Here is a 15,000-nt window from a genome sequence, read left to right as displayed (position 1 = left end):
GAACTGTCACAAAAGGACGGCGAACCTTACCACTTTGTTATTACATGGCTCAGAACACTCCTGTACTTTATATTTTAAGATCAGTGCATACAAGTGTCAGGGGTTCAGGGACACCTTTTCACAAGATAGGCGACTTCATAGACGACTGCCGCGTAAATGTTAATGCAGCGGATATCCACATGATTCATTTCTATTCGGGCATTTACTCCGTCTAGAGAGCTAGCTATATACGAGGGAAAAAAAATATATATATATATTTATTTAGCACGTTTTTGTGTCTTTTTTTTAATACAATTTTAAGAGAATTTTAGTGTACAATAGTTAAAATGTTACCACATTTGTAAACTTTTGTTTAGGATATTTTATTATTATTATTATTATTATTATTATTATTATTATTATTATTATTATTATTTTATTTATTTATTTTTCTCCATTTAGTTCTGAGCTCTGGCTGCTCTGGCTGTTCTCATGCTGACATTCATCCCCAGGGAGCGAGTCATAACAAATAAGGGTCCCCTGGTGACACTTTCCTAGTACTTAAAAGTCAATCACCTTCCCTAAAATTCTGTCTTTTCCCAATTCTTACCCTAATCCCCAATTTTCAATCCATTGTCCAAGTTTCTTAGTAACACTTCCAAGAGCCCCCACAGCAACCGTTACTGTATTCACTTTTTTTGCACTCCACATTCTTCTAATCTCCCACTTCAAATCCTGATATTTTTCGATTTTTCAAATTCCTTTTCATGTACCCTATAATCTCCAGGGATAGCAATGTCCACAATTACACATTTGTCCTCCTCCTTGCTCACCACGATGATGTCATGTCTTCTTGCTTCAACAACGTTATCACATCAGGTGTATATATCCCAGAGTAGCTCTACTCTGGGATATATACACCATTCTCCACAACACCTTTTGGTACATGTTCATACCACTTTTCCTTCCTTTATTATTATTTTTTACCTGAACCAACTACGACTCTTAATGCTATAATTGTCAATGAAAAATTGCAAGAAACTCCAAAGTGGCAAATTTAGTTGTGATTACTCTATATTTGGTATGCCTTTATTATTAGTATTATTACTATTATATTATTCCTTAAACTAAAATTATTATTATTCATTAAAGCTGGATTAGTGAATCTGAGAGCAACTGTGTTCTATCTTTCATCTTTTCTAACGGAAGCCTTACTGAAATGAAACCATGAGGGTTGTCATTGACAAATAGATTCCATGTTGCCGGGCGTCTGTTCAGTAGTAGATCACAGATGACGTCAAAATGTGAAAAGAACCGTGCCACTGAGGTCCCGTCTACACGTATCCGGATATTTTCGAAAACTGAGATGTATTTCTTCGTATATAACAAAATCTACGTCCACACGTAGCGTTTTAGAATCGTATTTGCTCGTCCACACGAATACACGAAAATGATTCGAAAACGCTAAACTCTATCTTACTGAGAACCTATGCTCTAGAAATCCAATGAGATTACAGTTTCAGCTCTAAATTTCGTCCGCCATCTTTGTCTTGCAAGTGACGCGAGAAGCCCTTGGGTTGAAAACAAAATAGCAATTCGTGATTGGTTAGCAGGGCGAACGTGACCCGCTTCAGGATACAGCTTTTTTGGAAGAGCGTCAAAACACTCTAACATTTTTTCGTTGACCAGAATGTTTGAAATGTTGATCAAAAGCAAACTCTATCCTACAATTGATCGAGCAAAAATTGTTGGATAAGCATCATCCAACATGGGCGACCAAACGGTCGAACAATGTTGGATCGAGCAAAGTTGGAACGTTGAATCCAATTTTGTTCGATAGTTCGGCCAGCGCGCGAAAAATTAAGCCTCGATTATATTAAGGTTTCCTGATGCTGTCCTGATTACAAGAAGTTAACCTGGCTTGAGCCTTCGATCCAATCGAAAACCAGTACCTGGTCAGCGGTCAATTATAAAAAAAAGCTGACTTCGGTTAGATCTAAACTTGAATCCGCAATATGGTCACGTGTTACTGGTCAGGTTATCCCTTATTTTGACAGGTGCCAATTGACCATAACATGGATGTCCAATATCAAAGATGTCTGCTGTAAATTGACTAGTTTGAGTTTTCAGCCAGTTTTTTTGCATTTCCACCACAAATCGGCAAAGCCTGCTGACCAAAAGAATCGTGGGCTCTAAGAATGTGACGTATACGGGAAGAGCTGTTGCAACGTTGAAGTGGATAATGGACAGAGAAAAATGTGTTCGGAGTGAATGCACGCTAAAAATATAGAGCGGTACAGGAACGAATCGGTCAGTGAATCGAAAAGATTGTTACCTGCAAAGTTCCAAAGTATGTCACTAGTGATCATTTGTTGAGATTATCTGTGAGCACAAAATTCGATTGTGATGAAAGAGTTTCGAAAGTGAAAAATATCAGAATTATTACAGAAACCTATAACCATGCAAAAGTGTGAACTACTGCAACTAAGAAAAATACTGTTGATCGGCGCAAGAATGAACATTATCTTGTTCTGACTCCATATTGAAATTCCAACCCATCCGAATTCCATGGGAAAGCAAAAGAAGTATGTACCGGAATCCGTCTTATGATAATCTTTGCTTTTCTTGTGATTACTTGTTTTGAAATGTGGAGTAAGGGAACGTTAACGATTGTTCTTTGCAGTGGTGTCATTGTAATAACAATCAAGTATAGATCATCTACAAGCAGTATATAAGTTTGTGTACTGCCACGTACGATGTTCAGAAAAGGTCTCCAATTCATTTGAAGATTTTATTACGCTTCCTGAAGTGAAACAGATATATTCAGGTGAACAAAATTATTATTCAACGGCCCCAATAAAGTTTATGAAGAAACGTGTAATCAGGTCTTGTTATTTAATGTTTATTTACACTCAACAATAAGAATTAAGTACCACTGAAAAGCGTAAGCGGCTGTCGAAGACAAATCGAATGAAAGCGTTTGTCTGTTTTAAAATTCGCAAAAATACATCAGTATCATCTAAAATTCATCTTTATGTTAAATTTAAATCAAAGTGGCATCGAAGAAGTTTTAAAGAGATGCAGAAAGTTAAAAATTATTCTTTGTTTCCATGTGTTTGCCTTCGTCACTTTTCAGGAGTGATAACCACAGAGTTAATTATTGTAATCTTGAAGTAAGTCTCAATGCAGAGAAGGACCCTAGTCCCATTGTGGACCCCAGTAAAACTATAAGAGCACCTTACAGCCAAGGCAACGTTACGGTATTTGGTCAAAATGCTGGACAACAGCACAGTGATGAGTTGAGTTCTTTAATATACCACAACAATGGGGGGATTAACTGTCCACGTGATTTAATACAAGTAATGGATGTTGGTAATCAGTTATAAGGTTGTCGCAGTCAGCTGGTAGGTCTTTTTTTAATTTTGGCAGGGTTAACAACAATGTTAAGTGTGTTTGATACTACCTACCATGTTTCTTACAGTGAGATATACACTGGAAATTTCCATGATAATAGTGCAGTAGAGGGATACCATTACTGTATGTCTTTGTCTGGAGCTTTCGAATCGCTTATGGCTCAAAGCTGTACCTCATTGATTTTAGCAGTAGGATGCATTGTTGCTGGAATCTATTGTAATAATGGTACTTCCAAAATAATTTGATTGTCGTGGTAGAGATTTATGTGGTAATAGTCACCCTCAAGGGACATCTGTCTTTTTGTAAGTACCATGTGTAAGCAGTTTAGCCCAGTATATTCAAAGTTTGTACTAGTCCAGTGATATAGTTGAGGTAACAGGAGTAAAAATTGCTAAAGTTAATCTTGATATTGCTGGAAACAACACCTAAGCTGTGTTGTGCACTGGCACTATATTCATTGTGTTACTCTGTCAACAAGCCTGCAGTTACTGGGATTCTAATACATTAGCTGCTATTGTGAACATTGGGACTAAGTTACACCATGACTTGTGTATAAACAGGCATCTTACAATCAATTATCATGTCACCATTTGTGGAGTAAAGGTGAAAGTGAATCTTCATGCCAAAAATACAGGGGTGATGATCTGTGATTCAACCTTCGCCCCATATACATTTCCAGGATAAATGTATAGAAGATATTAGTAAATTTGTGACCTATAATATACATTTGCTCGCGAAAATGACTTCATGTTTCCTCTGTAGTGACAGTATTCCAATGTTAACAAACATTTGTGAGGCTGTCAAAATAAAATTTGAATATATAATTTATTATGAACTATTACTTTCAAGGTATTGCAAGTACTTTTCCCTTTAATTCTCTTTAATTTCTATAATATTTACATCTACGAACTTTTTTCATTAGGGCTTCGTTGACTTGAAGTTCTTACTTTTACAAAAAGAAGAAAAAACACTAGCAAAGATGATTCAACTTCATCCTACCATTTCTTAAATATTAAAAACATAGGAATCGGCCAGAGTATATCGTCACTCTATTGGGCACAAGTCACATTGGCATACATGGAGGGGTGGACGTACGGACGTTCGTACGGACGGACGGTCGATGACGCCATAGCTAAAGCCAAAACTTCTTGCAACGACGGACTACCATGTTTTCTTAACTATGGTGCCTCGCGTGCTCTTTTGTCACGCAGAGCTCCGCTGCAAAATGCGAACAATCATAATCACAATGATTTGATGATTTCTTCAAACTAAGTTTGTCTCAAACTTTTCTTCTGATTTTTAATTATTTCCGTTTTAAAGATCACTATTCTTTCGAAAAAAGAGAAGCGTTGAGCGCAATGCAAGAGTTCATGAGACGTGTTGGTGGGCCAAACTTGAAGGAGGCTGCTTCGGAAGCAACAAAAGAAATAAGTAGCATAGAAGAAGGAGGAGAAGAAGAAAATGGCGAGGAAAAGAAAACCGCAGCGGAAAAGTGTGTGAAAAGCTTTAAATTCTATGGTAGCGATGGAGTAAAAGACACTTTGTATCCTGACGGAATTCCAGAATTATTGGGACGAAAGACTGTGGAGAGATTATTTCAAGGTGAGAACACTGTCAGCTTTTGCGCAAATCAATTAAAACTTCAATATTCCGGGAGCATAACTTGATAAAACAATTTTCGGTTTCAGACATCTAAGACGCCCGACGCCCATCTTTGCGAGACAACGGAGCAATTTTATCTCAAATCTATGACAAGTAGAGAGACTTTTTTAACACCTTTGTTTTATAAAATGTTGTTGAATTTTATTGATCCGATCCTCTGGTTGGGAACGTGATCTTAGAGGAATGGTTTATTTTCTCAAATTAATTGCGGCCGGCGACAAAAATGTAAACAATCCAATTTCAGTATGGGGAGGTTACAATGACAGAACGGATTGACGCACAGATAAATACAGTGGCGAATTCGAATTTAAGAACTAATGAATTATAAGCAAAATGTTTTCAGGGGAAATCGTCTCCGTTGATTTAGACTTCTGAAACTACGGGGGCTAAACTTCTTCACGGTGACACTTGACGAACCGTTCGAAAAAGGGTGATAAGTCATCTTACAATACTGGATTTTTAAAGGTGATTATAGGATGTTCCAGACATGAAAAAAAGCTGTCTTGTTTTGCCACTTGATAAACAGTTAAAAAGATTAACTATTGAAGTGCACCTTAACTCAAATATTTTTCGTTATTGAAGGACACTGTCATGAGCTGCGCATGCTCGAGTTTGTTTGCTCTCGCGCTCACGGAGAATTCTAGCCGCCATTATGGATCCACGCGTGAGTAACGTATATTTGCAGTTAATGAATTCTATGTCAAACATAGCGCTCAGAATTTAATATATACCTGTCAGGAAGAACTTTCCGGATCAATAAACGTTTGTAAATGCGAAAGTGCTTGCAGTACAAAGCAAAAACACTGTCGCTGCACGCTTCGTAGCCAGCATCGAATTTAGCTTAACCTAACAGTTTTCAAGTTTTCGCAAGACGCTATCGCATGCGCAACTCATGACAGTATATCTTCAAGAATTAGTCAAGGTAACGGTCGGTATTGGTAGCTTTCCTGTAAACAGACACGGTGATCGAGCAATCTTCTTGTCTGGTTGTTTTGGTATCGAGAAAGGCAATGGAACCTTCTGATTCTATCTCAATTGTAAATTTGATGTGAGGGTTGATGGAATTGAGATAGCGACCGTTACCTTGATTTTAAATCACACCACCATCCCCAGCATAAACGCTCGGTCGTACGCACTCTCATGGACCGCGCAAAGAACATTCCTTCAAACAAGGAGGAAGCATCTAGGGAAACTAAGCGAGTAGCGAAAGCCCTCGCCGCGAATAACTACCCCGCTAATTTCTAGTGACCTAGTGGCTACTGACCGCCAACTGAATAGACGACAAGAATTGAATAATACCGACCAGCGTGGTTTAGATATCCTGCCCTAGACCAAAAGTTTTTCAGAGAAAGTCGCAAAAGTTCTTCGAAGTTTAGGCATCAAGGTCACCCACAAGCCTATTTGTACCATACCAAAAGACAAAATCGGGAAAGAGGCTTTAAGAGGAATCGTGTACAAGATCAAATGTAAGGATTGTGATTGTGTTTACGTTGGCCAGACATCACGCGCGCTACAAACACGCGTGAAAGAACACGCAAAAGCCATAGTCTGTGAGAGACTGGAACAGTAGGTAGTTATAAGACAGTCTTGAATTGGAAAAGTGGACAAACATCGAATCGCTCGACTAACAAAGACCTTCTTGGTAAACTTTGGCAAACAAAGTCTTTTCCAATACAACATTCGATGAAAGAAGAGAAAATTGTCTCTCTAAACCATGCAGACTCCACGCATGCGCTTAGAATTGGATGATTCTTTTTCAGATTTTCAAGAAGATGATTGGGATACTGATTCTGATTGGCACTACATCAGAGCTTACCAAGCTTTCCAGAAAATGTACCGTCGAATTACCACTGGAAATCCATTGGATCCATGGCGAATGGTTGAAGGAGATAGAACCTGTTCGCAGAAGAGCTCAAAGAGGACAGCCCGAATATTTCAACGGAAGCAAAAGAAAGAAGCCAACGCTCGCGAACTGAAGCCAATATATTATGATGCAAACATTGATGAAATTAATGTAGGTTTTAACCCTTGTTTTGCTGCAGTTGAATATTTGCCTTCTTTTTTTTTAATTCTCTTGTATGAACTGGCACACTGTTAGACGAAACTGATACCTCCGCTTCTGCTTATAATTTTCCTTCGTGGCCTATTTCATACCTACGTCTTTCATCGTATCTCTATATAATTTTGGACCAGTGGTTGTTTTCATTACAACTGTTTAGTTTGCAAAAGGTAATCACTTTTAGTCGCGAATCGAATCAATGTACTTAACTAAGCTTGTTGGCACACGTAGTTAAAAGGGACCTGATCTTCCAAAGCTGTATATATGCCTTTGAAGACTCGACCATACAAGGTTATCAAGTCCTTGCTAAGCCCGCACAGAGAATTTTTCTTAGATGTTGTAGTCTGTTTTGTTTGCAACTATTTTTTTTCCCAGGCTTCAATTTTAAAGATGATCTTCAATGGCCTACAACGTGTTGCGTACTGAAATAGATATTCACCCTCACAGCCCCACTGATTCCCCATTTTTAACACTTGTGAGCCAGGCTCTGTATGTAGACTCTATCATAAGGGGATTCAAAGCTCGAAACGCGGCGGTGAAATGCCAGTGAATGGGTAGAACATAAAACGTCAGGGCACCTCGTGTTTTCTCGCGCCAGCCTATTAAATTATTTCTTTGCTTCTCTTTTCATCATATTGTCCTCTGCTCCCTTCCAGATTCATCTAGAAATAAGTGTCTCCTCATCTCTTCTCAATACCCCTATGCCTTTTTCTCTTCTTGTCTTGTCACTTAACTCCTCTTCTCTCTTTATCTCATTTTATTCTCTTTTCTTGTTTTCAATTGTTCTAAATAGTCAAGAGGTCTTATTTTTTTCTCTCCAACAATTATCCTTCCATGTAATTCACACTTTACACTTTATAATGCATATTTTTCTTTTGTCTCTGTTTCATACGTCTCGATGAATGTATGTGCTTCATTTGCCACTGATATTTCAATGTTTTATCACAGCAAAAAGGAACTGATACCAGCGACGGAAAAGAGACCTCGGACAATGAAGTCATTGACTGCGCAAAAGGAGCCTCGAAGGATGAAGCCAAAGAAACCCTAGAGGATAGTGCCACTGTCAGAAACGGAATATCCCCACAAGAGGAACAGAAGACCCCTGGAGATAATGCTTTGGGTGATGGCAACTCGAGTCCATCGGGTTTGAAGCGTCAGTTCATAAAACCAAAGGAAGGACCGGAGGTCGAGCTGGAGATGCAGCCTCTTACAGCGGCAAAAGTTCCTGAATAACCCTGGTAAAATCTTCATCCGGCTCCATGTTCTCATTCACTATCCCCAAACTGCGCAAAAACTGAATGTTTGGGATAAGAACAAGTGAGATAGTCAGATCTCTTTGATCGCGCTTTTAGGTTTATCGTGCAACTAGTTAAGAGCTTAACAGTATTACTTCGAAAATTTGAGATTGACGTATTTGCTATTTACTGATTAAGAAGAGGTGCTCAAGAAAAGCATGCAACCATGACACAACCTCAAGTTGAATTTTAAATGGTAAAAAATTCAGGAGGCCAAGTAAGCTTAAAAATACAAACAAACAAACAACATTTTATTTGCAACATTTAAAATTAAGCCTCATTTAAACAGCAGTTTACAAGTAAATTACCAAAGTTTCTCATACTCAGTGGCTATAGCACTGATCAGAAGCTCAGAAGCTGTAAACCGCATACCGGACCAAGCATATTTTGGGACTGAGGCAACTTGAGTTGGCTGACTTGAATAAATTTAGCTTAATAGCTTTCCTGACATAGCAAGCCAACCTATCCGAGGATGCTAAAGACGTTTTAACGTCTGACGTTTAACGCCGGTTTTTACATCATAACTAAAAATGTGACGTCGGGTTGAGGGATCATGACAGTCCAGATTAGGATGCACATCACCATGATATACTATTGGTTCTCCGCGTCCTTATATGTTTAGAGAAAAAGACGTATTTTGCATATACGTCCATACTTTCGGCTGTCATTTTTAAGGCCAGCTCTAAATTTTAGGCTTTCACACGTTTAGACTATCCAGTTAGAAGCTAAATTAGAAGTTGTGACACTTAAGGGCATACGGACTTTAAGATCTACTACGGCGGCGACGACAAAAACGTCACTTCAAAATGTAACTTTGCACAATCCATACTCTTTGGCGGTTATTTCATCTAGTTCCGTTCGTACCATATGGGCGAATTATCCTGAAATTGAATTTATACGAGCGGATTATATTCCGAATATAATATAATATAAGTTATTTAAAGTATAACTGTGATCAACTAAAATATCTAAAAAATATGTGAAAATGTTATTATTATATAAAAGGATAATAAAATTTAAGAATCGATTATTCTGACTTAATATGGCGTGGTAGAGTGTTCCAAAATGAAGGTACTGCGGGGACATACGCTCTGTCTCCTAGAGTTTTCTTTCTTTTCACGGTTGGGTGGCATGAGCAGAAGTTGTTGTGTTGATCTCATCGAGGAACCTTCATGTTTCCTAATCCTGACAAGATCACACACATATCCTGGGGCCACGGTATGGCCCCAGGATAGAGAATTGTGCTACACACAATTAAGGTATATTTAAGAACGGTTGAGCATTGCAGGTCTACGCAAATGTTTGCGTTTTCTGTAATAGCTGTTTAATTGGCAACTTTTGGTAAAAGACATGGGGAAAAACAAGGCTGCTGTATAGCATGTTGAAGAAAAGCTTATTAGGCTAAAACACTACGTTCTAGTTATTAGTGTTACGATTGTTGCTAGCTTGGCGGCCTCTTCAGTTTTGCGTCGTCAGAGAGATCAGAAGCCCTTTTCTCGAAAGTCCCTAAACTTTTTCACTTGTCACAATTCCCTCTTTATCTCAAGAAGAGAGAGGGTTTAAGTGTTCAATTTTCACAATCACTTCGCTTTTAGATATCTTGAAAACATCGTAAAAGACCACATTTTTCTAAATGATGAGGATAAATGTGTTCACAAATGGCTTTTGGCCTGTCCCGAAAAGTCATCGGGACTTCTCGAGAAACGGGTCCCTGACTACAATCAGTTTGGAATTGCGTTCAAGTTAGTTTTTGATGATTGTTTCCGATAATTAAGTGTGCCAATTTATAACAGCGTGCTAATAAACAAAATTCAGTCTCTCTGGGAAACTATGAGGCAGAAACCTGTTGTGAGCCATGATTTAAAGTGATTTTAATAAAAATAAGCGCTCTTCACACCAATTCTCTCTTCAGACCATTCCATCCTCCATGCCATTCCTTACTTTTTTTTCGGGATCATTTGCGGTCCAAATGAAAATCATTTTCGGTCCAATGTGGGGATCATTTACCGTCCTGGTATCATTTGCGGTACAGTTTTGGGATCATTTGCGGACCCGTACAGGTGTAGGCGCGTAAGGGGTCAATGAATGAAGGGGGTAGTTTCTAAAGAAACTGTGGTGCTGCGTCGGTGGGGAAGTAGTATACAAACATTTGGTTTTATCAACGGAGTTGATAATGTAAATTGGCCACCGTACAGAGATTCTAAAAGCTGACGTTTCGAGCGTTAGCCCTTCGTCAGAGCGAATCGAGGAATTATGGGTTACGTGTAGTTTTTATAGTAGAGTAGGAGCTACGCTGTTGGTGGTAACATGGCAACGTGAAAAATAGGAATATAGTAGTTAAATGAAAAGCGTTCGTTAATACCGTGAGGATTAAGGGTGCCGATTTGGAAGATGAATTTTTGTTCTAGATTCTTGCGGCTTTCCGTCGTACCTAGATGTAGGGAAAGGCCGCAGATAGCCATGTGTTTTTTGGAGTGGTTAGGGAGATTAAAATGACATACGACTGGCTTAAATGCATCTTTGTCATTCTTCTGAACATCGCGAAGGTGTTCGCGGAATCGGTCACCTAGTCGTCTACCTGTCTCGCCATTTATTGCATAACGTACAGGTTATGCAATAAATGATATTTGCGAAGGTACATGTGAAACGATCGGTGATCTTAACAGATCGCTTAGGTCCCCATGGCTATCTGCGGCCTTTCCCTACATCTAGGTACGACGGAAAGCCGCAAGAATCTAGAACAAAAATTCATCTTCCAAATTGGTATTAACGAACGCTTTTCATTTAACTAATATATTCCTATTTGTCACGTTGCCATGTTACCACCAATAGGGTAGCTCCTACTCTACTACAAAAACTACACGTAACCCATAATTCCTCGATTCGCTCTGACGAAGGGCTAACGCTCGAAACGTCAGCTTTTAGAATCTCTGTACGGTGGCCAATTTACATTATCAACTCCGTTGATAAAACCAAATGTTTGTATAAGGGGTCAATGGGTTATTAATTGACTTTATTATATAACTAGCTCCGTGAGCGGGCAAGATGAACCAAATCCCGCGCTGTGATTGGCTACCTGAGCGGGCAAGATGGAGCTATACTGCCCATTAGGGACTTCTTGCTTTGTCCCGCAAGATCAAAGGTCGTTGATTGGTGTTTTATCCCATATAATAAATCCTTTATTGACCAAGCTTTTTCGGTCAAGATGGCTGGATATTGGCCTTGTTCTTTTTTTTTGCGTGTTTATGGACCCATAAACACGCCAAAAAAGAACTTGGCCAATATCCAGCCATCTTGATCTCACGCTTGGTCACTAACCGATATTTATTTATAATGTGATTGGAGGAAAACATGTCCAGCTGTCATGTGAAATAAACTTTCGCAAAACAGATTCGAAAGCAAGGCGATTTTTGTTTACTGGTTCGTGTCGTCGGATTGTTCAAAACCAAGAAAAAAAAAGTGTCGGTCTCATAAAAAAATCAAATCATTTAAATTGTCTCACGGATTCACCTTGAAGGTGGACTGTTACTGTTGCTGTTGGTAGTCACAAATGTGCATACCCCACGGATATTGAATTAATCTCCGATCGGGTGAGTTTACTTTTATTCCCTCCAGTATTTCCAAACTTCCCTGCTCCGAGGTGAACTCACAGACATAGCCAATCTTCACGATTATCTGCGAGCGCGTCATAGTATGGGGCGCCGATTGTAAATAAATTATTTACTTTGATATTCTCAATTTTTTCAATATATAATAAATAATTTTTTTGGATATGATGCCATACTTTATTATTTGATATAATAAGAGGCATACTCTGTAAGATTCGAGTTAGGGTCGGCCACGGTACCTCACCGATCTGGCTGAAATTTTGCATGTAGTCTTTGTTTGGAGTCCTTACTACGAAATGGATATTTTAAAGTTCTGATAAATTTTACTTTGGGAGTTCTAAACATGGCCAGTTTTGGTCGGCTGCGAAGGGTAGCCAATATGGCGGATCAAAGGACTTCTTGTCATCACTCCGTCCAGCTCACCATAATCTTTTACCAAAAGCCATTAAAACCGCTTGTAAGGGCTATCTTTGTACTCACGTTCTATGTCGAATTCTTCTCTGAAATAAAAAGATTTGGTCATGAACGAGCGAAAAGTTGTAGTATACTTCCAGGATACTTTTGAGACATCTAAATTTACTGCAAATCGAAAGGCCGGTATCTCCCATGTTATGTCGATTGACAGCTTACTGTTTAACCTGGACGTAGAGCTGTTATAGCAGGTTTGACAGGAGAAATAAAAAAATGGGCAACTTCTTTAGCACGGGAGAAAAAAAGATTAAAAACGTGTGACCAGTGCGCAACTATTAACGGCCCGTATAACAGTTATTGCTGGTTTCCGCTGTCACGCCATCGAAAATAAAAATCGCAACCATTCAATAAATTAAGTCAAGAATCTGGGATATGATAGATGATTGATATATAAACAACCTCAGCAAGATTTAGGTCTGTGCGGTTTTTCATTCGCGCTCTATTCGGATAAATGTTTTTCCTTCCGCAGATGATGAACACGGAAAAATCACTCGCGATCAGCGCAAAGTTAACATTCTCGATTTCCAGTGCCAATGCTAATTCAATTACACAAAGGTGGCATTTTCCCACGACTGAAACCAACAACCCTGTCATTTTTCGTGGAAAATAAATTTTGTTTGCAGATCGAGGCAGGAACAGTTGATAACATACAAGTTGAGGTAAGTTCTGCTAATAATTCGATCTTGATGTATTTTGCTTAAGTTATTCCAGAGTTATTATTTCGGCCTTATTGACAAATCCACGGAGTTTCCTTTTTAATTTAATTCCTGGTGAATGTACAATGAAAAAGATAATGAAATTCGTGTGCGATGGATGTAACCTGTTCACTGCCCAGTTAAGTTAGCTTCACTGCATTGTCTCTTTTGTGCAGCTTCTACGTAATAATCTTGAATCAATTTCGGTGTGTTGTAAGATATTCACTTTATGATTTTCACTTTTGGGAGACTTAGGTATATCCGATATGACTTTCAACACTTTCAGCGTGTCTATTATGGCAAAATGTGGATTTTCAAAGTTTGTTGGCGATTCTTGTGGCCATGGAACTTCATCGGCCGATACACAGTGTATCATTTTAGCAGAGTGCAAAAAAGACATAAAGCCACATCTCAGGGGTTTCAATGTGATTGATTCCTCCCTCAAGAGTGAGATGCAATTGATCTTCGCCAGAGCAGGTATTGCACCTTATGCATTTCGCCAAATGTATTTGTATTTGATGTTAACATAAAAGTTACACTACCAGTTATTTATGTTAACTGATAACAAATGTGAGTGTTTGAGACAAGGCTTCCACATTTAATTCCTTAGCCTGTGCCAGGCATCCGGTTTATAGTTAGAGATCAGCAGCGCGAAAACGGCAAGAGGAGTATGAGAAGACGAGGCAGACTTCTCTCGGCCTATGCTATCCTCTTTCTTTCACCGGTTTTTCGAGCTGCTTGCGACCTCTCAAACGCCTGGAACAGGGTAAATTCAAGATTGCCTGTGGATTGCCCGGGAGAAAAGGTTGGGGGCCGGTGTTCGACGTCTGGCATGAGGATGTAAATCGCAGAATTTGGTATCAGGGCTCAGGGACAATATTCAAATCGCCTTCAAGGTAGCGTTTAAGGTGAAGACTGTAATGATCAGCGGTAGTACTCGTAAGGACATGTGCATTGCGTGGGGTCTGGAAGCCATGATGGATTAAAACTGTTAGTGTTCACTTCGTATCTATGTTTTATCCGTTCGCATCGACCTTAAATAACGAGATTATGACATGGTGTCAGAAGTAAACCACGCACCGTAACCTCCACCATTCTGATCGTGACATTCTATACCAAATACGAGCGGCAAATTCAAGTAAACAACTTCGGAGATCGGAGCACATGTCACAAGAAAACGTGCCTACAACAAGTCAAGAGGTAAACTCACAAGAAATGGCTATGCACTTTGGCCTTCCACCTCCGGAACCACTTGATTTAAGCGGCGGTAACATCTCCGAAAATTGGAAGAAGTTCAAACAGAAGTTTATTAATTATGAAATCGCCACTGGCATAAACAAGAAAGAAACTGCGACCGGAGTGGCGACGCTGCTAACAGTCATCGGCAATGATGCTATCGACGTTTTCAACACGATAACGTGGGAGGCAGAAGGTGATGACACAAAGATTGAGAAGGTATTACAGAAATTTGAAGAACATTGTGAACCAAAAAAGAATGTTAGTTACGAAAGATACAAGTTCTTCTCAAGGGCTCAAGAGAGCGGCGAAACTATCGACCAGTATGTGACTATACTTAAAAAATTGAGTGAAACGTGTGAATTTGGAACATTAAGGAACTCTCTCATCAAAGATAGAATTGTGCTTGGTGTGAGTAATTGCAAAACGAGGGAAAGATTGCTTAGAGTACAAGAACTGACCCTTGAAAAAGCTCTAGACGTGGTTAGATCAGCGGAAATGACAGAAAAGCAACTTCAAGAACTGGAAAGTGATTCATCAGTACATGGTATTGGCAAGGAGAAGAGCAAATTTGTCCTCAA

The 15,000-nt window shown here is 39.1% G+C and overlaps 1 protein-coding gene across 1 annotated transcript in view; it reads left to right on the top strand.

Annotated features, from left to right (window-relative positions):
- The window catches only part of LOC138051823 (uncharacterized), a 19,985-nt gene extending 10,551 nt beyond the window's left edge, over positions 1 to 9,434 (top strand). Inside the window, exons 2-4 of the mRNA XM_068898100.1 lie at positions 4,714 to 4,995; positions 6,816 to 7,069; positions 8,063 to 9,434. Of these exons, the coding sequence (XP_068754201.1) occupies positions 4,714 to 4,995; positions 6,816 to 7,069; positions 8,063 to 8,347 (821 nt within the window). The 3' untranslated portion in view covers positions 8,348 to 9,434. The remainder of the gene's footprint in view (positions 1 to 4,713; positions 4,996 to 6,815; positions 7,070 to 8,062) is intronic.
- Positions 9,435 to 15,000: the final 5,566 nt, after the last annotated feature.

The sequence above is a fragment of the Montipora capricornis genome, chromosome 6 (genome assembly GCF_036669925.1).
Source record: "Montipora capricornis isolate CH-2021 chromosome 6, ASM3666992v2, whole genome shotgun sequence".
Taxonomy (NCBI): Eukaryota; Metazoa; Cnidaria; class Anthozoa; order Scleractinia; family Acroporidae; genus Montipora; species Montipora capricornis.
This window is presented reverse-complemented; position numbering and strand designations above follow the sequence as displayed.